We start from the raw sequence: 22,650 nt of genomic DNA, 5'->3' as shown, positions 1-22,650 counted from the left end.
GTCCCGGGATCGAGTCCTGCATCGGGCTCCCAGCTCCACGGGGAGTCTGCTTCTCTCTCTGCCCTTCTCCTCACTCATGCTCTCTCTCCCTGTCTCTCTCTCAAATAAATAAATAAAATCTTAAAAAAAAATCTATAGGTCATTGATAAGATTTGAATTTGAATGACAACCTAATGTTTTTACTTAGCAGATGGAAGCAAGTGCTATAATGACTATAGGAGCACAAACATTATAGCGCTTACATTTTGTAGAGATTTATTTTATTTTTTCACAAAAAAAGCCCAACACCTAGAAGTCTGAACAATTCCTTTACCAATAACGTTGATTTTATCCTCAGGAAATAATGATAAGAAACTAAATTCAAGATGATTTGTTTTTATTTGACCATTCATATTTGGGGATAGCTGTTTCAAAATTTAGGATTATAAGAAAAAAGTTAAAAAAGACCAATAAACTATGTCAAAATTTTCTATTGCCAGTTTTTTTTCTGGTGGCAAATCAGATGTCTTCAACTGTTACTTGTTATTTTTCTTATGAAAATTATTCATTAAGACTCAATTATGGATTCAATTATCATCTATTTTCCTGAGTATAAAAATAATATAAAATCAATTTTACAGAAAGTACTCACAATATTTGCAAAAACTATCTGAAAACTTCTTGTATAAAGTTTTAGAATTAAGTTGATTATAATTAAAGTATGAAAAAAAAAGGAACATGCAGGATAATAATTCCCTCTGTGGGGACTGCGTTAATAATTTCTTATTCTTTACCTTCAGAGGTATAATTAAAGAATGTCCCCTCAGGACACATATGTACTATCAAAAATAACAATGTATGAAAGTGATCATTTTTTGTATTAGATCTCTCAGAATGAAATAGATGCCAAATCAAAGTATTTAAAGATGGTGGGGATTATAGTACTGAATTTTCTGTAGCAATGAAATACATACTTCAATTGCTATCATTACAAAAATCTCTCTTCTAGAAGATAATCTATATTTTGTAATAATTGTGTAGGGTATCTATTGGGAATAAGTTAGTAAGTCAAAGTTTCAATTATAGTTTATCTTAATAAATAAAATAAATCAGGTAATAAAATTTTTTACCTGATTGTCAGAAAGCCACAAAGCTGCAAGCTCTTTCAGTTTGGTAAATGAGAATGGTAAATTCTTCAATCTGCAAAAACAAGAAAATTCTAATAGCATGGAAGAAGGGGGATATAGTTCATTTTTATGAAGAATTATTTTTAAAATAATGTAACATTCATTTCATTATTCTGAGCAATCTTTACAACGTGAAAATTTCCTGCTTACAACCCTTTAAATGCTTCCTATCAGATCTAGGATAAAATCCAAAATTGTGGACATGCCTTGTCAAACCTTGTAAGATCTGACCCCTCAGGCCTCTTCAGAAACTTCTGCGACTTTTCCTGACTTAGTCTTCCCAGTGCCACTGATGGGCATTCTATCAGCCCACTAGGAAGATTAGCCAAACTACTGCCTGTCTGGAATTCTCTTTCTCCCCAAGTTCACTAAACTAAATCACACATATCCTTTAGCTCTCAGCTTAAATGTAATTCTCTCAAAGAGGCTTTTCCTGACTCTTTATTTAAATTACTTTCCCCAATGTAGTCTCAAAGCACCTTATATTTTCTCTAATGGAACATACCGTAGTTTGTAATTATGAATTTATTTTTGTGATTATCTTTTTTATTGGCTGATAGCCCCACAAAATTGTTGCCTCCATGATGGGAAGGGGTCATGCCTGTCACACTACTAAAGGTATCTACAGCTCCCAATGTTATTTTGACCCCCGGAATTGTGTCCTTTTGTTCTCTCACCCTTTGTATATTGTGTAGTAAATATTCCAAGAGGAAATCTTAAAAAATGCATTTTGAGGTACCTGAAGTTTGGCATAAGCTTTGGTATTCAATTGAAATGATCTAGTTTTGGCTTCAGCCTTTGGAGGACCAAATCACCAAATGCCTACTTACACATACTATCTGATATCCCTGAAAGTGTGCATGATGAATGAATTGTGATTACATAGGTTACCATAATAGCTACTCAGCAAAGTGCTAATACAACCAAAGCATGCTGATGGACTTATTGTTAATTTCTGCATGTTCACTTTTGAATATAGATACACCCTTTAGAGAGAACTTGGAATAAAAATTTTCTTAAGTCTTTAATATGTTGGAACTCTTTCAGCCAACTGATTAGTACATGTATTTTGATAACAAAAATGAAAAATGTTATAATAATTAATAGGATTGTGGAAGTAATTTGATATGTAAAAGCTGCTAAACATTTTCAAATAATTTAATAAATATGAAAAGATATTGACAGCCAATATGAATGTCAACAGTGTGTATTAGCCAGAAAACTTTGGGAAGAACATAATAACCTCTCTGATCTCATAAATATTTATAAGAATATAAAGAGTAACTAGACTAACATATTGTAATTCTTTTTTTATAGAACAATTGTTATATCAGTGTTTGTAGCATGAAAACAAATTACATAAAAACCGTTTGTAGTTGTTAGTTATTTAATTTCATTTAAGCCAGGAATTATGAAGTAAGGTACTACAGAAAGAATTTTTCACGTTGTATGGAGATGAATTATAGGCAGAATATAAATTCCACCACATCAAAATTATATGAGGGGGACCTCTATAGAATCATATGCAATAACATGTAAGATAAATCATCATCAATTCAGTTATAAACATAGAGCATAAAGGGCGCCTGGGTGGCTCAGTGGGTTAAGCCGCTGCCTTCGGCTCAGGTCATGATCTCAGGGTCCTGGGATCGAGTCCCGCATCGGGCTCTCTGCTCAGCAGGGAGCCTGCTTCCTCCTCTATCTCTCTCTGCCTGCCTCTCCGCCTACTTGTGATTTCTCTCTGTCAAATAAATAAATAAAATCTTTAAAAAAAAAAAAAAAAAAAAAAAAAAAAGATTTTATTTATTTATTTGACAGACAGAGAACACAAGTAGACAGAGGCAGGCAGATAGAGAGGAAGGGAAGCAGGCCCCCTGCTGAGCAGAGAGCCCGATATGGGACTCGATCCCAGGACCCTGAGATCATGACCTGAGCCGAAGGCAGCGGCTTAACCACTGAGCCACCCAGGCGCCCAATAAATAAAATCTTTAAGAAAAAAAAATAAACATAGAGCATAAAGAAAAGAAAGAAACTATTAGAGAAGGATGAGTTATCCTCATTTCTCCTTGCACTTCCAGTAACCTGCATTGAAAATTAGCCTCTGTTTAATATCACAAATGTGCAATAAATCGACCATAGGAACAATCTTGTAGTTGACAGTGCTAAGGCATAATTGTTCTTAAACTATACAAACTTTTAAAATCTATTCTATTCTAAGTATGAAATTGTGATAGTCAAGACATTTGGATAGCTTTTCATATTTAATCTTTTATCCAGGCAGTTCTTTCTCTAATAGTAGTGTTCAATTTTGGCCTCCGCTTTGGCTAAATATTGATTTCTAACTCGAGGCTGAGATTCATGGATTAATTCATTAACTTAAAATATTAATTTGGCTCTACACTGTGTTCCAGTCACTGTACTAGGAGAAAACTTTAGCTAATATAACTGGCCTGACGAAATATTTTAAGTTCCTGATATTGTGAGATTCTCAATGTCTTACTCATATCTTTTATCCTAGCATCTAGCAACATGTCTGTCCCTTGGTAGTTACAGATATATATTTTATTTCTTGAATAAATAGCTTCATTAGTAGCCCTCTACTTTCTTGCACCATACCCCAAAATGAACTCAAAATGGATCAAAGACTTAAATGTGAGGCCTGAAACCATAAACCTCCTAGAAGAAAACAGCAATTTCCTTGACATCAGCCATAGAAACATTGTTCTAAATAGTTTCCTCAGGCAAGGGAAACAAAAACAAAATTAAACTATTGGGACTACACCAAAATAAAAAAAAAACTTTTGCAGAGTGAAGGAAACCATCAACAAAGCAAAAAGGCAACCTGCTGAATGGAAGAAAATATTTGCAAATGATATACCTGATAAAGGGGTTAATATCCAAAATATATAAAGAATTTATACAACTCAACACCAAAAAACCAAATAGGCCAATTAAAAAATGGGCAGAGAAACTGAATAGTCATTTTTTTTTTTTTTTTTTTTTACAAAGCAGGCATACAAAATGCCAACAGACATATGAAAATATGCTCAATATCATTCATCATCAGGGCTGCACATCAAAACTACAATGAGATATTACCTTATACCTGTCAGAATGGCTAGAATCAAAAAGGCATCATGAAATAACCAGTGTTGGTAAGGATGTGAAGAAAAAGCAACCCTGCTGCACTGTTGGTGGGAATACAAACTGGTGCAGCTGCTGTGGAAAATGGTATGAGGTTTCCTTAAAAAATTAAAAATAGGGGCGCCTGGGTGGCTTAGTGGGTTAAAGCCTCTGCCTTCAGCTCATGTCATGATCCCAGGGTCCTAGGATCAAGCCCCACATCGGGCTCTCTGCTCAGCAGCAGGGAGCCTGCTTCCTCCTCTCTCTGCCTGTCTCTCTACCTACTTGTGATATCTGTCTGCCAAATAAATAAATAAAATCTTAAAAAAATTTAAAAATAAATATGCCATATGATCCAGTAATTCTACTACCGGGTATCTACTCAAAGAAAATTAAAACTCTAATTAAAAAAGGTATATATACCTCTACATTTATTGTAGCTTTATTTACTATATGTGCTGCCGAACTGAGCACTGTAGCTTTATTTACAATAACCAAGATATGGAAACAACCCAAGGGTCTATCCATAGATTAATGGATAAATATGATTATAATAAAGAAAATGTGTACATATACTGGACTATTACTCGGCTACAAAAAAAGAATGAGCTCTTGATGTTTGCCAGGTCCCACAAGGATGGACCTAGAGGATATAATGTTAAGTGAAATAAGTTAGACAAATAAAGATAAATACCATATCATTCCACACATGTGTGGAATTTTAGAAACAAAGCAAGCAAAGGAAAAAAGAAACATTAAATAAAAAGACCTTTATATACAGAGACCAACCTTGTGGCTGCCAGAGGAGAGGCAGGTGAGGGGATGGGTGAAATACATAAAAGAGATTAAGAGTACACTTATAGTGATGAGCACCAAGTAATGTATGGAATTATTGAATCAATATATTGTATACCTGATACTAATGTAACACTATATGTTAATTATACTTGAGTAAAAGGAATCAAAAATAACTTCACTTGTAGTACTTCTGATTAGGGGTCATTTTAAATATTTGATAAGCATATTTTCTATATCATCATGCAGATTATTAACAAATAAAAGTTGAGTGGACTGAGAATTTAAGAGACTTCTCTAACTCATCATGCAAAACCTCCCCCAGGTTAACAGTAATGGAGCTCAGTCCTATTGGGTATTGTAATGGAATCTACTGAGAATCCATTTCTTCTTATGATTTCTCCATGACCATGTTTCCCAATTTTATTCATAGGAATATCAGTTAGCACATTTAAAAAATGTTTTGCTAAAAGTCAGCAACATTCAATGCATTTCCCTCATTTTTCTGTCTGGTAATCCAGTCAAAACAGGAGATAACTGTTGGTTTGATATGACTTACTCTTGTTTTACCAAGCTATGAATCTTCGTTGTCATCTTGATTTTAAAAATGAAAACCCAAACCTTTCAATAAAATGTTTTATTCCCTCACATGGGAATATTATTGAATTACTAAGTGAATAGTCTTTGAAAATCACATTATTATTAATATTTGTCTTAAACAAACAAATGAGAACTCATACACTTATCTTGAAACTTACAGAGTTGAATATTCTTAATGACTCCATAAAAAAGTTATCTTTGACTGTTTTGTTGCAGGCTCTCAGTTTCTCGTTCTATCATTTGTCTGACTGAAACTTACTGAAAAGAGTTCGTACATTCTAGTCTGTAGAATCACTTTGTCTACTTAGCAATTATCTTCAGTCAATATTAACTTTTTTTCCTTCCCTATTTGAGAACAATTGTGGAAACAAAGATGAATTCAGTTTTGCTCTTTCTTTTTGCCTCTCCACCACTATAACACCTTTGTCACAAGAAGGGCACCTATCTTTTTAGGGTTTTCTTTGACCTACTTTGAACATGACTAAATAACCATTTGGTTGTCCTTAAAATGATGTACAAATTTTGTGACTTTTGAGTATTACTTAATTGGCAATATTCTTACTGGCATTCTGGTGGTGTTGACAATGCACTCATTGCCCTGTTAATTTACTGGAGACATAAATGTGTACATGAAAACATACACACACACACACACACACACACACATGCGCGTGCATACATGATTCATACCTACATACATGATTTTAATTAATATGATTGATAACTTTTTATTATAACTTTTCTCAGGTCTTCATAATATGCTTTCTGCATATAGGAGGGTTTTGGTATATAAATTTGGTGTATAGATTTTATATAATTTAAACATACAACATACTAACTGATCTGAATTTACTCAAAAAATAAAATTTAGAAATATCAGTTTGTAAATAATTTGGTTTCTGCCATTTTCTCAATAAAACATTGATTTGCATCCTATATACTTCATAAGACACAGAAAATGTTTCTAAAATCATTAATAATGAACAATGATTTGCTTTCAGTAAATAACTAATGTCATTTTGAAATGTTGCAGAAATACCTGTTGTCACTCAAATTTAAGACTCTTAGCTTCTGCATCTGTCCAATCTCTTCAGGAAGAAATTCCAGTTTATTGGAACGTAGAGACATAACTGTTACATTCTTACAGCTTCCAATCTGTGGGTAACAAAAGAAAGTAAATAAGGAAATACATAGTAAACGATTTTTGTACTAATTTTTAATATTAAAATAATTTATAGATTTCCTTATTACTTTTAAGATTCTCTTAAAACAATGAATACTGTTACACTGAAAAGAAATTAAAAAGACTCTCTTAATATGTCTACTGCTTTATTTTTTATAATCACTCTTTTTTAAAATATATGTATATACTATATATATTCCTTTAGATGTTAAGACAATATGTATCTCATTTTCTTTTGCATATTAGAAAGGAAGAATTTTCTTTATAATTTTATTGTTAGAATGCTCATTAGCTTCATTGTTTTCATTAATAACATTGTTTTTACACTAAAACCAAGTGAATACTAAGATATCTATGTTTCTAATGGATCACTCATTCACAAAAGATAAAATATTGTTGACATTTCCATGGCCAAGTTAGTTTTATTTTGTGTTACAATGATACTTGTCATGTTTATTTATAACTTTTTGCTCTAAAATAATGACATATTGACTACTGTTTCTCTTTATGGAAGTGGTTAGTAGAAAATATTAAATTGAAAATATACTTCGCATTTTGTTCTTGACATTAATAAATAAAAATCCCACTTAGAAATAAAAACTAACAGAATCTTTTGGTGAATTCTAAAATAAAAATAATATTATCATGCCACATGATAGTTTAAAAAAGTTATTTACAGTAAAAGTCTTTCACTTCAGAAATGGAAATGTAATTATCTCAGAATTTCTTATTACTGTTCTTAAAAGTGAAACATTTAAATTAAATTATTTAAAATTGTATTCCTTAGCATTGATTAACTTACAATATTTTATTACTTTTCTTTGCTAGTAATGTTTAAGTCAAATGGGTTTTCTGGGTCAAATATAAGAACTTAGCACTTATCATTTAAAAAAATAATTAACACATACATATGTAGATAATTCCTATACACATTGACAGCTCAACTCATGAATCTACATTGCCATTGCACTTATTAAGTCTTAATCCCAAAACATATTCATTAAAAGTTAATTAACAGAAACAAGTTTATTCCTCACTTCTCGGGGTAATTCTGGAAGGAAATTCTCATCGACTGCTAACGTTCGAAGACTATGAAGGTAGCCAATAGTAGAAGGTAAAGACTCCAGTTCATTACAGCTACAGTCAAATTCTTCCAACAAAGATAAACTGAAAAGTTAAATACATTAGTTACATATATTAAAAGGTGAAATGGTGAAAGAGCTTTTAAAAGACACATATCCAAGTTCACTGAACAAAAAAACCTTATTCATTTAGTGACAATAGTATCATATAAATTATTTTATCAGTTTAGCCAAGTGGTTCAATACCATTTAATGAGTGGTTCAATTTAGTAGAATAAATTTGGCTTATTTTTTCCCTTTCTAAATTCCCCTGCCATTTAACTGAGCCACTGAAAATCATACAAGGTTTTGTTTGTTTGTGTTAATACAACGGAAGCATCAGTTATAGCCTAATGTTCATAATGCATGTCCTTGGAATGGATGCATATAACTGGAATAGCAGAAATCTGTAGAGAGCAGGTCCACAAAAGGGAGGATAAAGGGGGCAAAATATTAACAACAAATCATTGATTAAATTTTAGGTATTTTACTAAGCATTTTAAAGATAAAAATAACTAATCTTTATCTTATAACAACAAAAAATATTTATTTATTTATTTATTTGAGAGAGAGAACATGAGAGAGGTCAGTGGGAGAAGTAGACTCCCTGCTGAGCAGGAAGCTCCATGTGGGACTCCATTCCCGAACTCCAGGATCATGACCTGAGCCGAAGTCAATTGCTTAACCAACTGAGCCACCCAGGCACTCAAGATAGTCACTATTTTTAAACCCATTTTTACAGATAAGGAAATTTGAAGCCTACAGAGGCTAAATAACTTGCCCAAGGGCAAACAAAGTAGGAAAGCTTGGACCCAAAATGCACACCGTGTGCCTCCACTGTATTTTCTTTCCTCTTAGCCAGTGCGTCTGAAGCAGAGGCTATGGATAGGGCTCATTTCAGCCCGCAGATGTGTTTAGTTTGATTTATATAGAGGAGCAGATGGAGAGAATCTCAAGCAGATTCTCCACTGAGTGCAGAGCCCGATGCGGGGCACAATATTATGACCCCGAGATCATGACCTGAGCCAAAACCAAGGGTCAGATGCTTAAACATATAAACCACCTAGGCATCCCTATTATAATATTTTAAAAAGTGGTAAACTCTACATAATGACCCGGAGGTTTGGTGCCTCTTGAAAGAGGGAAATCTGGTATTACCAGTCTGGTATTCTTCCATGATAAGCAACAGAAACAGAGTAATGGCTGCTGCCTTCACATCAACACAGTTCTTTAGCTGGTCACAATCCCTACTACTCCACATATGGCCAATTTTAACTCACATCTACAAACAGAAATTGTATAAATGCACATTCATGTTATCTTCAGGAAACAAGACATTTCAATATCTGGTTTGAGATAGCTGGGAAAGAAAGATGGCCCGTCACTGAGGGAGCACTATCTGTAGTTAAGTTGTCATTGATACTGTTGTTAATATTATCACACTGTTATTACCATTCATATTATCGTTATTACTGTAACAGGAAGTGTGAGGTTCTCGCTGTTGTAAAGGGAAGAATGAATTAGAGTTAGTAAGAGTTAGAGCTGTAGAATAAGCTTCCTATTTTTACATCTTGGAACTAGCTGGCTGGAATGCAATTTATTCCCATCATTTAATTAATGAGTAAACAAAGAAATTAAGCATATGGGTTTTAAGTCAGTCGGAACGGATTTGTGCCCCAGCTCAGTCACTTACTAAGTGTGTTATCTTGGGTATCAAACAATAAAACAATGACCACAGCTCAAAAACTGAAGCTGATTTTATTTACCTGCCAGGCAAAGGAACATACTGGGGAAGAAATTCACTGAGTAGTGCTCTGATGGGGAAAAGTCAGTGCCAAAAGGAGAGTAATCACAGTGGAATATGCCCATTAAAGATTAAATATTTGCATTACGGATTGGGTGAATGAGTTCACAAGTCTGTGTACAGTTAAGTAAATCAAGTCTCATGCACCACGGGTCAGTTTGACCCTGACTAAGGTAACTCGTGGTTCCTGGTTCTTACCATCTTCAGCTGGTTAGAACCAGTTGCAGTGAAACACGGCATTCAGCTTTGAATAGTATCTCATAAGCAAATGCTGCTTTAGTGAACAACTGTCCTTTTATATAGACAAGGCATGTAGCTTTTTCTCTGAGTCTTAGTTTCTTCACATTTGCAAAGAGGGTACTAATAATTCCTGCTTCATGTAGCTGCTCTCAGTACTTTATGAATTAGAATTATGTTTAAGAATTTAGTACAAGACCCGTCATAAAATACATGCTCAGGAAATATTTTCTCTTTGTATCAGTGAACCCTGATAAATTCATTTCTAAATCCTCTGAGGCCCCATATGCAGGGGTGAGTATATTGCTAGGTGCCAGGTACGTATTGCTTTGTGTGTGTGTGTGTGTGTGTGGGGTGTGTTGGTGTGGGCAGAAATCAATGTATGTGTGAAACCCAGTAATAGTTTATTTCTTAGAAAAAAAGTCTTCACATATATAATGCACTTAAACTGAATAAACCATTTATCGATGGTTTAAGATTATGTACTCAGCAAAAGGTCATAAAACTACTGGAGACGTTTAAAAATAAAAATTTCAAATGCATGTTCAGAGGTAGAAGTCAAAGACTTAGTTCAAATTGTAATAAAATTTTCTCATTTTTCCTTTCTTTTATAAAAACATTTTTAAAAATAAAAACATGTTTTGAGGTTAGTCTTGAGTCCCAGTTAAGCAGTCCTTATTTTGCATAGTTCTGATGTGAATGCATTTCAGTCATCATGGTTTCATTAGATAACATTATTCCCCCATCACCAAGCTCAAACTTCAGTATATTAACTGTGAGTTACTGCATAAAACATAAACTTCGCTTTTAATTCTTGGGCCCACAAATCACTATGTAAATAACGGATGCACATCATGTGATTCATCACATTCCCTCTTTCTAAGGCTGTCAGTGATTCGTCCCTAAACATCTGTCATTGGGTTCACACCACAAATAGTACATCATGTGGCTGTTTTTCCTTCTTGTCAATCAGTAGAGAGATACTATAGGTGCACTAATTTAATATTTATACTGTTGGAAAATGCTCTTGATCTCCCTAATTCTCTTGGTGATTTAAATGAAAATGTGAAAACTTAAATAACTTCATTAACGCTGCCAATGGACCAAGGAGTTATTTCAACTCTAAAGACCTGTTAGCTTACACAGACTTTGGAATAGGCTATCAATGCTACAGCTGGAGATCATATAATTTCTTTAGCTGAGTTGTGGAAAAAATATGACATAAAGTGTACAAATAAAAATATGCAAGAATCATGGCAGGAAGTCCTGGCAAGTACTACGCATGCATTACAGCAGAAATTTTCACCACACCGTGCAGAAAACATTGCAGGACCTGCACAAACGTAACTGGAGTTACAGAAGAGGCAGCTGACTGTGGGGATGCTGCCTGCCACTTGCAAAGGACCGTACACATGCTCCTGGAGGAACTTAACAGCAAGCTTGTTGACGTAAATGAGGAAAGTGGTTGTAACGAAAAGGATGAAGATGTCTTAGAGAAAGTGACGCTGGTAATAAACTTCCCATTAAAGGAACTCTCAGGGATGTTTCATGACAGGGAAAGGACAAAGGATAGAAGTCTGGATGCTTCTTTAAGCTTAAAAAGACAATTCACCAATGTACAGGAACAATGTTCACTCTGAAATATGATTTACATGATGAAAAGAAGGCAAGTATGTTCAAAATAATCTTGATAACTTTTTTTTTACAAAAAGCCCACTTTAATTCTTGATGTTCATACTGTCTACAAGACAGCAAACTAGACGAATATTAGTTTTACTATTTTTCCATTTCCTTATACACTTATAATCAACCCTAATAGTGTTTAATGTTTTAAAAAGGTTTTAAAGATCTTCAGACAGAACTATTATAGTTTTGCCTCTTGGATTATATTTTTTTAAAAGACAGCATTTATTTATTTATTTATTTGACAGAGAGAGAGAGAGAGAGAGAGAAAGCACAAGCAGGGGGAGTGGAAGAGAAAAGGGGAGAGGGAGGGGGGGATGCAGGCTCCCTGCTGAGCAGAGAGTTGACCCATGGGGGCTCTATGGCAGGTGCTTAATTGACTGAGCCACCCAAGTGCCCCTCCCTCATTGATTAAGACTATAGCATGATTTTAGCTTGAATGGTTGTTTTCACAGTCCTTCACCTCTGTGCAAAGTGAGAATTTCCTGCATTGAAATAGACAATGTTTTGACTGCACTATGGGCTGTCCTCAAAGAATTTTACATCTGAAAGAATTTTACATCTTTGGGTTATAGAGAAAGCTAATAGATGCAAAATACACACTCTTCAAGGATCTCAGAAATTCAAAAGATTTAAACTCATAACATTCCAGCTGACTTTGTTAATGGCAATCTTGTTAGGAATCACTTAAAGTATTTTACTACGGGATCCTTGGCAAAAACAGTTACATGACATTATTCAGATTATCACTGGCTTTCAAAAGATAGAGCAAAACAAGTGAAGTTGGTCACCACAGAAAGACAAGCACCGTATGATCTCACTTGTATGTGGAACCTAAAACAAAATGAAACAGCTCATAGATACAGGGAACAGATTGGTGCTTGCCAGAAGTGGGGATAGGGAACGGGAGAAATGGGTGAAATGTGGTCAAAAGGTGCAGACTTCCATTTACAAAATAAGTAAGTCATGTGGATATAACGTCCAGCATGGTGGCCATAGTTAGCAGGACTGTATGTATTGCATATTTTAAAGTTGTTAAGAGAATGGATCTTAGACATTCTCATCACAAGCAAAAAAATCAAACCTATGTATGGTGATGAATGCTACCAGACTTATCGTAGTCATCATGTCACAATATACACAAATATTGAATCATTATGGTGTATACCTGAAACTAATATGTTATGTCAGTGGTATCTTAATAAAAATACATTCATTTACTTTTTGCAAAAATAAGATAGACCTAAAGGTCCTCCCTTTTTTTTTTTAATTTTTAAAGAATTGTTCTCAGGAGTCTATAATTGTACACATTAAAAGGAAAAACACACTGCAAAGAAAGTGTAAAAAACAGCACTTCCCAAACTTCAGAATGCCTATGAATCAGCAAGAGAACTTATTAAAATTCAAATTCAGAGTCAGCGTTGTGGTGGGCCTAGATCCTGCATTTTAAAAAAGTTCATAGGTGATTAAATTCTGCTGGTCCTAGGAATACACACTGAGTTAGTTGTAAGGCTTTAAATAAAGTCCCTGCAAATATTTCAAGAGTAGCATTTAAACACACAGACACACACACAAAATAGACTTGCTCATAAAATCTAAAATCTATATAAATATTACAAGAATTGTGCGCAGTAAAGCTTTGTCTTAGTTCACACATAAGTACAACTATTAAAGTAGGCTACTGAAGGTACTAATGCTTGAAATTAAACAAAAATAATAGTGTTGACTTAATTTTCTAAAAATACTCTCTACATTTTTCTCTAGTTTGGTCTTCATGAATTAGTTTTGTCTGGGAAGATATTATTGTATCATTAACCCTCAATTACCTACCTAGTAAGTAAGAAAGATTATGAATATATTACATGGATAATCTGTAATTTCACTTTAACATCATTCATGACTATGAGAAACCATTAGATACTATTAAATGTTCTATTAACATAGATGCTAACAAACATAAAAACAAATGGATTTGGGCTTCACTTTCTTTGTTTAGTTTTAAGTCAATAGAAATAATGTAATTCAGTGGAAAATATTCAGACAGGCTAGGGTTCCAATTCTAGTGTGACCACTTAATAGCTGAGCAAATTTTGTTTATGATTAATTCTTGTTTTCCCATCTGTAAAATTGGTTGATAAGTCTAATGCTGATAGTTTCAAAGAAGATTAAATGTATGCTAAGCCTATGGTATATATATATATATATATATATATCACTTCAATAAAATGATCTGTTCTAAGGTGGAGGTACCCTGAAAAAAAATCTTTTTTTTTTTTTAAGATTTTATTTATTTATTTGAAAGAGATCACAAGTAGTCAGAGTGGCAGCCAGAAAAGAACGGGAAGCAAGCTCACCGCTAAGCAGAGAGCCTGATGCGGGGCTTGATCCCAGGACTCTGGGAGCATGACATGAGCTGAAGGCAGAGACTTAACCACTGAACCACCCAGGTGCACCTCAAAAAAAATCTTGAGTGATATTTCTGAAATATGTGAAAGTTATCCTGTGATATTTCCTTTTTTTTAAAAGATTTTATTTATTTATTTGACAGAGAGAGATTACAAGTAGGCAGAAAGAGAGAGTGAGAGAGAGAGAGAGAGAGAGAGGAGGAAGCAGGCTCCCACCAAGCAGAGAACCCAATGCGGGACTCAATCCCAGGACCCTAGGATTATGACCTGAGGCAAAGGCAGAGGCTTATCGCACTAAGCCACCCAGGCACCCCGATATTCCCTTTTTAAAATACATTGTTTCCTATAAACAAAACCTTCTAGTAGGTAAAATGTAAAACTACCTGCAACTGATTAGTAAGGCATTGGAGATGCCTTAATTTAAGATGATGTGTAGAATTTAATTGTATTTGTGAAGATTTAGTAGAAAGGGATATATAGGAATAACTTGGAGATACTGTGGGTTGGGTTCCAGACTACCAAAATAAAATTTATGTCACAATAAGGTGAGTAAATCGAATATTTTGTTTTTTACATAATATTTCGGTACATGTAAGTTATGTTTATAGTAAATTACAGTGTACTGTTAAGTGTACAATAGCATTATGTCTAAAAAATGTACATACCCTATTTATTTATTTATTTATTTATTTAGGGCTATAAAATACTAACCATCATCCGAACTTTCAGCGAGTCATAGTTCTTTTTGCTAAGGGTCTTGCTTTGATGTTGATGGCAGCTGATGTTGATCAGGGTGATAGTTGCTGAAATTTTTGTAAAATTTCTTAAAATAAGAATACAGTGAAGTTTGCCATATCAGTTTACTCTCCCTTTCATGAACCATTTTTCCATAACATATGATGCTGTTTGATAGCAGAACTTCTTTCAAAATTGGGGTCAGTCCTCTCACACCCTGCTGCTGCTGTATCAAATAAGTTTATGTAATATCCTTTGATGTCTTTTCAACAATCTTCACAGCATCTTCACCAGGAGTAGATTCTATCTCAAGAAACCAACCTCTTTCCTCATCCATAGAAAGCAACCCCTCAGTCACTGAATGTTTTATCATGAGAATGCAACAATTCAGTCATATCTTCAGGCTCCACTTCTAATTCTCTTGTGACCTCTACTACATTTACAGTTACTTCTCCACTGAAGTCTTGAACTCCTCAAAGTCATTTATGAGAGTTGCAATCAACTTCTTCCAAACTCCTATTAATCTTAGTATTTTGACCTCTTCCCATGAATAACAAATGTTCTTAATGACATCTAGAATGATGAATCCTTTCCAGGAGGCTTTCAATTTACTTTTTGCAGATCTATCAGAAGCATAACTATCTATAGCAACTGTAACTTTACAAATTGTATTTCTTAAATAATAAGACTTAAAAGTGAAAAGGACTCTTGGATCCATGGGCTGCTGAATGGATATTGTGTTAGCAGGCATGAAATCATCCATCTCATTGTACATCTCCATCAGAGCTCTTGGGTGAAAAGGTGCATTATCAATGAGTGAGCAGTAATATTTTGAAAAGAATCTTTCTAAGCAATAGGTCTCAACAGTGTGCTTAAAATATTCAATCATGTTGTGAATTGATGTGCTCTCAGCCATGTTTTGTTGTTCCATTTATAAGCACAGGCAGAGGAGATTTTAGCAAAACTCTTAAGGGTCCTAAGACTTTTGGAATGATAAATGAGCATTGGTTTCAACTTAAAATCACCAGCTTGGGGTGCCTGGGTGGTTCACTCAGTAAGCATCTAACTCTTCAGTTTGGATCAGGTCATGATCCTCTTGTTGAGGCATTGAGCCTTGCCTCAGTCTCCACACTGAGTGGGGAGTCTGCTTCTCTCTCTCCTTTCTGTCTCTCTCTCTCCCCTCACTCTGTGTGCATGTATGTGCCTGTGCTCATGTGCTTGTGTACTCTCTCTCAAGTACATCAATAAATCTTTAAAAAAATGAATAAAATCACAAGCTAAGTAGCCCCTAACAATAAAGCCAGCCTGTCTTTTGAAACTTTGAAGCCACACATTAACTTCTCTCTAGCTGTGAAAGTCCTAGGTGACATCTTCATTCAATAGAAGGCTGTTTCATCATTTTCACTGAAAATATGTTGTTTAGTGTAGCTGCCTTTATTAATTGTTATAGTTAGATCTTCTGGATAACTTATTGTAGCTTCTACATCAGCACTTGCTGCTTTACCTTGCATGTTTATGCTATGGAAACAGCTTCTTTCCTTAAACCTCATGTAACAACCCTGCTAGCTTCCAAGTCTTCTTCTGCACCTTCCTCACCTCTCTCAGTCTTCAAAGAATTGAAGAGATTCTTGCTCTGGATTAGCCATTGTTGGGGCAGGGAATGTTGGTGCTGGTTTGATCTTCTAACCACACTATGAAAACTTTCTATGTATCAGCTATAAGACCGTTTGTCTTATTATCATTCATGTGCTCACTGGAGTAGCAGTTGTAATTCCCTTGAAGAACTTTTCTTTTGCATTCACAACTTGACTGTTCAGCACAAGAGGCCTAGCTTTTGGCCTGTCTTGGATTTTGACTTGCCTTCTTTGCTAAGCTATATCATTCCCAGCTTTTGATTTAAAGTGTGAAATGTGCAACATTTTTTTCACTCGAATACTTAGAGACTGATGAAGGGTTAGTATTTGGCTTAACTTCAATATTGTTGTGTCTTAGCAAATAGAGAAAGCCAAGGAAAGGGAGGAATATGGGCAAACAACTGGTTAGTAGATGAGTGGGAACAAATGACAATTACCGATAAATTGGCTGTCTTCCATAGAGGCAGTTCATGGTGCTCCTAAACAGTTACGGCCATAACATCAAAGATCGCTGATCACAGATCACCATAACAAATAGACTAATGATGAAAAAATCTGAATTATTGTGAGAATTACCAAAATGAGACATAGAGTCACAAAGTGAGAAAATGTTGGACAAATGGCACTGATAATGCTGCTCAGTACAAGGTTACCACAAACCTTCAATTTGTATAAAAAAAACCTCAGTATCTGTGAGGTACAATAAAATAATAATAAATAATAATAACTAAATAATAATAACTAAAGAAAGAGATATAAAATTTGTTTGGAAAAGGCAAGTTGCTCAAACAGCTACTGCCTGAAAGCATCAGGATACCCCAGGAGTTAAGAGACCAAACTGCAGCCAGTCAGCTGAGATTAGAGTCTGGACTAGAACAATTACTAGTGGCAATATCCTTGTCAAGTTACTTAATTACTCTGTACCTTAGTTTCATCACTAGGCACAAGAGGGTGATATCGGTAGTTAACCATGTGTTATGAGGACTAAATACAGGTAAAACACTTAGAATGGGCCCATAATGAATGCTAAGTAACTTTGCAATTATCCTTATTTTCAGAGATTGTAAAATCAATTTCATTTAATGTAAGCCAAGAATCAAGTTTTAGATTCTACCCTTAATTTTGTCATTAATATTAGGTAAGTTGCTTGTGCTGCTTCTAAACAATGCAAGAAATTAACAAAATTGAAACAATTCTTTTCTGTAATGTTTACTCACTGAAACCACTCAGTTTTTGTTCTAAATCCTACAGGCGAAGATGAATTCACTCAAATCATGGTGGAAATTTGTTGGGAATAGTCAATCATTTAGAGGTTTTACCCATTAAACAACCATGTTGACTGATTTTGAACAGAGTTACCATCATTGTCAAGACAATATACTTTTCCTTTGACCCATTTTCCCATTCTTCCAAGGTAATTATTTATCTTTCCCTTCCTTTGGACTCTTTGGAAGTTAGTTAGGTTGATTGAAAAGAATATCTGTAATTTGTTTTATAATAGGAGAAAAATATTATCCAAATATAAAATTCTATTCAGTATTTTTTTAAAGTGAACATTTCTAAAATCTATGAGTAGAAAAAGCTTTGTTCATTGCAAAAGACCATAAAAAAGATTCTATATGCCTCAAGATAGGATTCTAATTTTTTTAACCAACCAAAATATAGAGACATTTATGTTGCATTTATAATTTGGCCACAACACATAAATGGTCACAGTCCTAAAATACCGAGGCAGGGAGTGCAGGAGAAAATAGGCAATAAAAGACAATGGCTTTTAAATGGAAATCATTGCTGGCAGAGGGAGAAGCAGGCTCCTTGCCAAGCAGAAAGCCCAATGCAGGGCTCTATCCCAGGACCCCAGGACCCCAGGATCATGACCAGAACCAAAGGTAGTTACTTAACTGAAGGAGTCACCAGGGGCCCCTAAAGCACCTTCATTTTAAACTAGCATTTCAGGTAATTCTGACACAGGCACAACAGGTTCAGGTTTGAGAAGATAGCTAATAACTAAAAGCTGAATCTAGATAGTTCTCAATCTTTAGCATACATCAGAATCCCCTGAAGCGCTTGTTTACACAGAGCCTGCCGGCCCTCTGTCCAAAGTTTCTCCATTCAGTAGATCTGGCGTTGTCTCAGAACGTGCACTGCTAACTAGGTCCCTGATGAAGCTGATGCGGCTGATCAGACAACCACATGCTGAGAACCACTGGTTTAAATGAGACTACGGAAAAACTTGAATATTGTGTAAAGGAATTTGAGTTTTACCCAGTGAAGGGTGTGTGTGTGTGTGTGTGTGTGTGTGTGTGTGTGTGTTTTGCCTTTAATTTCTTAATGAGTATAACATTTCATGATAGAAAATTAAAAAACTACAGAGAGTATATAATAAAAAGAGGTCTCTCTGTTTGTTCTGTTCACCTGCCCCCACATTCTCTTCCCTAAAGCTGTGTACATTTCTAGTTTCTTATGTATCCTTCCATGGTTAGGAAACAGAGGGAAAAATGTTTTTAGCATTCAGGTATTTAGAATAAAGTTCACTTATTTTCTTGTTATAACAGTCTAGTACCTAGACTACTGGAATTTACTATCTAGGATATTAACATCATAAAGGCTAAAGATCTGGATCAAAGAACTAGAACATTATAGATGTAGGTAGATATTATAAATTAGGAAACTAAGCAACAGAAAGGTTAAATAACTTGCCCAAGTTCATACGCTGAGTGGCATAGTCACAGTTCACACCTATGTTGTTTGGCTCCCAAGACAGTGCTCCTTGCATTATCCCTCAGGAATTTGAGGCCCAAGAAGAAAAAGCTTACCCAGCTTTGCTTAGTTACTTAGATTTTCTGATTCCCAGTCCAAAAGTCATTCTGTTTGACTATACTCAATGAGGGAATGAGTTTTTAAAATTTCCATTCAGATTTTTGAATTCTTATTGCTTTGACCAAGGCTATGAAGCTAAGAAAGAGAAGGTTTAGTATGTATTTTCTCTTCCTGTGGAAAATCCTTTGCTTTTAGAGCAGTGGGACCCATTAAATTACCAAGTATTACAAAATGTGTGACTCAACAATCATGTACAGTAAGAGGCATCACAGGTCAACTAACAGCTTAGCTTTGAAATCTGTTAAGTTTTCTCAGCCTCAGTATCTGCTGATAGCGAGAGGGAGATAATAATACACATAGAAGATAGTTAATGGGGGCTTTAACTAAATAGGAATGTGTGTAAAGCACCAAACATGGTATTTGGCACAATGCAAAAAAGGTTATTAATTATTATTTTTCATTATACATTCAATTCATACAGTGGCTGGAACTTCTGTGTACAAATTAAGGTTTGACAACAAAATAATCAATTTTATGTCATTTCATATAAAAGTCATGGAATCCACTTCAACTGTGAAAAATGTTAAAAAATTAATCCTAGCAGTTTTTAATATTGGACTACTAAAAATGACCTAAGATAATTCAAACATTGAAACGTTCTAAGTACAGAATGAGAATATAACTACAGAAGATCATAATATATCTAGGATTTTGGTGTCCAGAGTTCTAGGTAGAATGTTTCTATCTATACTATTCTACCCTTTATGAGTAGATTAAATGCAGACTATTCTACTCTTTACCAGACACTTTTTGCATGTGACTTGGGATGCCATTAAATAAGATCCTAATCAAATTTTACCTTTAGGACTTGCACTAAACCTCTGATCTATCAATTTTGAATTCACTAAGAAAAACAAAGCTATCATTGCTATTGTTATTTTACTTCATACAAATTGTTTATTAAGGTATTCTATAAAATTTTAGATATTTAGTTTATTTTATGCCATACGTGCAAATACAAAACATTTGTATTCAGGTGTTACCTTGAAGTAAGAATGTAAATTAGACAATGGCTCTCATAATTTTACTATATAAAACATGATGTGATATAGAACAGATATCTTCAAAATTGGTTGGTCTTAGGACCCATTTGCTCTCTTAAAAATCCCTGGTAACTCAAAGAACATGTGTTTATATTTTTTATATTTATTGATATCACTATATTATAGATTAAAACAGGAGTTTTAAAAAACAATTAGTATCTATTAAATAATAATAGTAAACCTTTAACATGTTAATTAACATATCTTTATTCCAAGTAATCATATTTTTTCTAAAAAACTTTTAGTGAAAAAGGTGACAGTTTTTATTTTTGTAAATCTCTTGAATATTTGGCTTAACAGATCTCTTCTCTGCTTATGTATTCGATCTGCTGTGACATATTGTTCTGACTGAATTATATATAACAAAATCCAGCCTCACATAGATATGTAGTTGAAAAAAGAAGGAATTTTTCAGTAGTTTTTTTTGATAATTGTGATTTTTTTCTTTGATACTACACCAAAACTCAACAACCACCAGTTTTTTAGGGGTAACTGCAATGTAGAATCTGAAATTATATCAATGAGTTTTCTTATTCTTCATACCAACACATTAAAATCAACCAGTCTATTTTGCATTTTGAATGGGTCTTTCACTCATGTCTGATTTTGTAATTCATGCATTGGTCATTTGGAAATACTGCTTCACTGAGTTATATAAATTTTCAAGATATTCACACATTTATAGCACAATATCAACAAATTACATTAATTTATATCACACCAGTCTTATCAGAAAAGCTTGTAAATATTGGGAAGCTGTCAGGCTCATAGTGGCAGATAGGAATTTTCCAAAATTCCAATTTTTGCTTGATAGCTCAAATTTTACTGCGAGTGACAAATACTGTCAGTTGTTCTCCTTGAAGAGACAAGCTCACTTAGTTCATTTTCGGCAAAATGTCTGCCCCCCAAAACCCAAGTTTAAATAACCAGTTTGTTAATCCTTCTTCTTTTTCTTAAAAAGACTATTTTTTTTTTTTTAGAGCTGTTTAAGGATCACAGTAAAATTGAGAAGAAGGTACAGAGATTTCCCATACAATTCCCACTTGCTTCTTTGTTTGTTTGTTTGTTTATTTTTTTTCACCAGTTTTTGTTTTATAGTTCATTCCTCTAACACTTCTCTTTCATTTTCTCTGAAACAATAATCAAAGGAAGGTAATGGCACTTAAAGAAATCTAAAAACATGAGCTTTATAATAAGATTCTTAACCTTTATCCCTGCAAGCCAGTGATCAACCTTGAATTGAATAGGCCCATTTATCTTTGATGAGTAATTTTCTTACTTTTAAAGGCAAATAACTTTACTTTTTAGAAATAACATTTACAGTACTATTTTATAGTACTACTACTATAAATAACAATCACTAAATATAATATATAAATCACTTATGGTATAATGATAACATATTATAAACTATAGGGCTTTATACAAACTGATTTGATTTCACAAGACACGTTCAAGTGAATTTTGAGTTGCTACTCAGTTAAAAACATCAAATTAATAGTATCTGGAAAATAACAGGCAATAACATAATTAATGATCTGGGTAACCCCTTTGCTTATGAAAGAGTCATAGCTATTTCTCATGATATTATATAGTGTCAATGCAATGTTCAGATAGAAAACTAAATTAAGATAAGAAATGTTTTGAAGTAAAAAGATTCAGCATATCCTTTTGTTTCTGGCTAAGAGGGGCTGACTGGTATGAAACTTTGGCACTTACTTTCCGATTGTGTTGGGTAGTATTGTAAGTTGATTGTCATCTACTTTTAGAGTTGTTAATTTTTTCAACAGTCCTAAAACAGAGAAGAAGCTTTATTAATACACAAGAACAGATCTCTGACAGGAAATACAATAAGAAAGAAAAGAATCACTTGTGATGACCATTTATCATGCCAACTGGCTACACTCTGCTTATATAAAGTTACAGCTATATTTGTGTGTAGTCTAATCTCGACTTTCCAGTTTTAAAAACTTCACTTGCATCAGTGGGAATTCAGGTTCATCAATGCAGACAAATAAACACAACATAGCACTCTGCAGAAACCGAAGACAGCAACACTACCACATTTCCCTTATCTAGTATACCACAAATGGACCAGATGAAAATTTTTGAGCCAGCTGTGATTTAATATTTAATTAACTCCTAAGATAATAACTAACATCCCTGTTGTGATACAAATTAAAAACAAATCTGAAGTAAGCCTAATATCAACAAATGGGTATTGAAATATTGTGATGCAGC

The 22,650-nt window shown here is 34.0% G+C and overlaps 1 protein-coding gene across 4 annotated transcripts in view; it reads right to left on the bottom strand.

The window, feature by feature from the left end:
- The window catches only part of LRRC7 (leucine rich repeat containing 7), a 572,538-nt gene that overhangs the window by 117,371 nt on the left and 432,517 nt on the right, over window positions 1–22,650 (bottom strand). For all 4 annotated transcript variants that reach the window (XM_004762996.3, XM_013061642.2, XM_013061643.2 and 1 more), the window contains exons 11-14: window positions 22,129–22,201; window positions 7,905–8,034; window positions 6,724–6,839; window positions 1,110–1,179 (exon numbers count right to left, since the gene is read on the bottom strand). In XM_004762996.3, coding sequence (XP_004763053.1) covers window positions 1,110–1,179; window positions 6,724–6,839; window positions 7,905–8,034; window positions 22,129–22,201 — 389 coding nt within the window. The remainder of the gene's footprint in view (window positions 1–1,109; window positions 1,180–6,723; window positions 6,840–7,904; window positions 8,035–22,128; window positions 22,202–22,650) is intronic.

Source organism: Mustela putorius, unplaced genomic scaffold (assembly GCF_011764305.1).
Source record: "Mustela putorius furo isolate JIRA1106 unplaced genomic scaffold, ASM1176430v1.1 tig00003853_pilon_pilon_pilon, whole genome shotgun sequence".
In the NCBI taxonomy this organism is placed as follows: domain Eukaryota; kingdom Metazoa; phylum Chordata; class Mammalia; order Carnivora; family Mustelidae; genus Mustela; species Mustela putorius.
The sequence above is the reverse complement of the archived record's forward strand: the minus strand, read 5'-3'. Positions and strand labels throughout refer to the sequence as shown.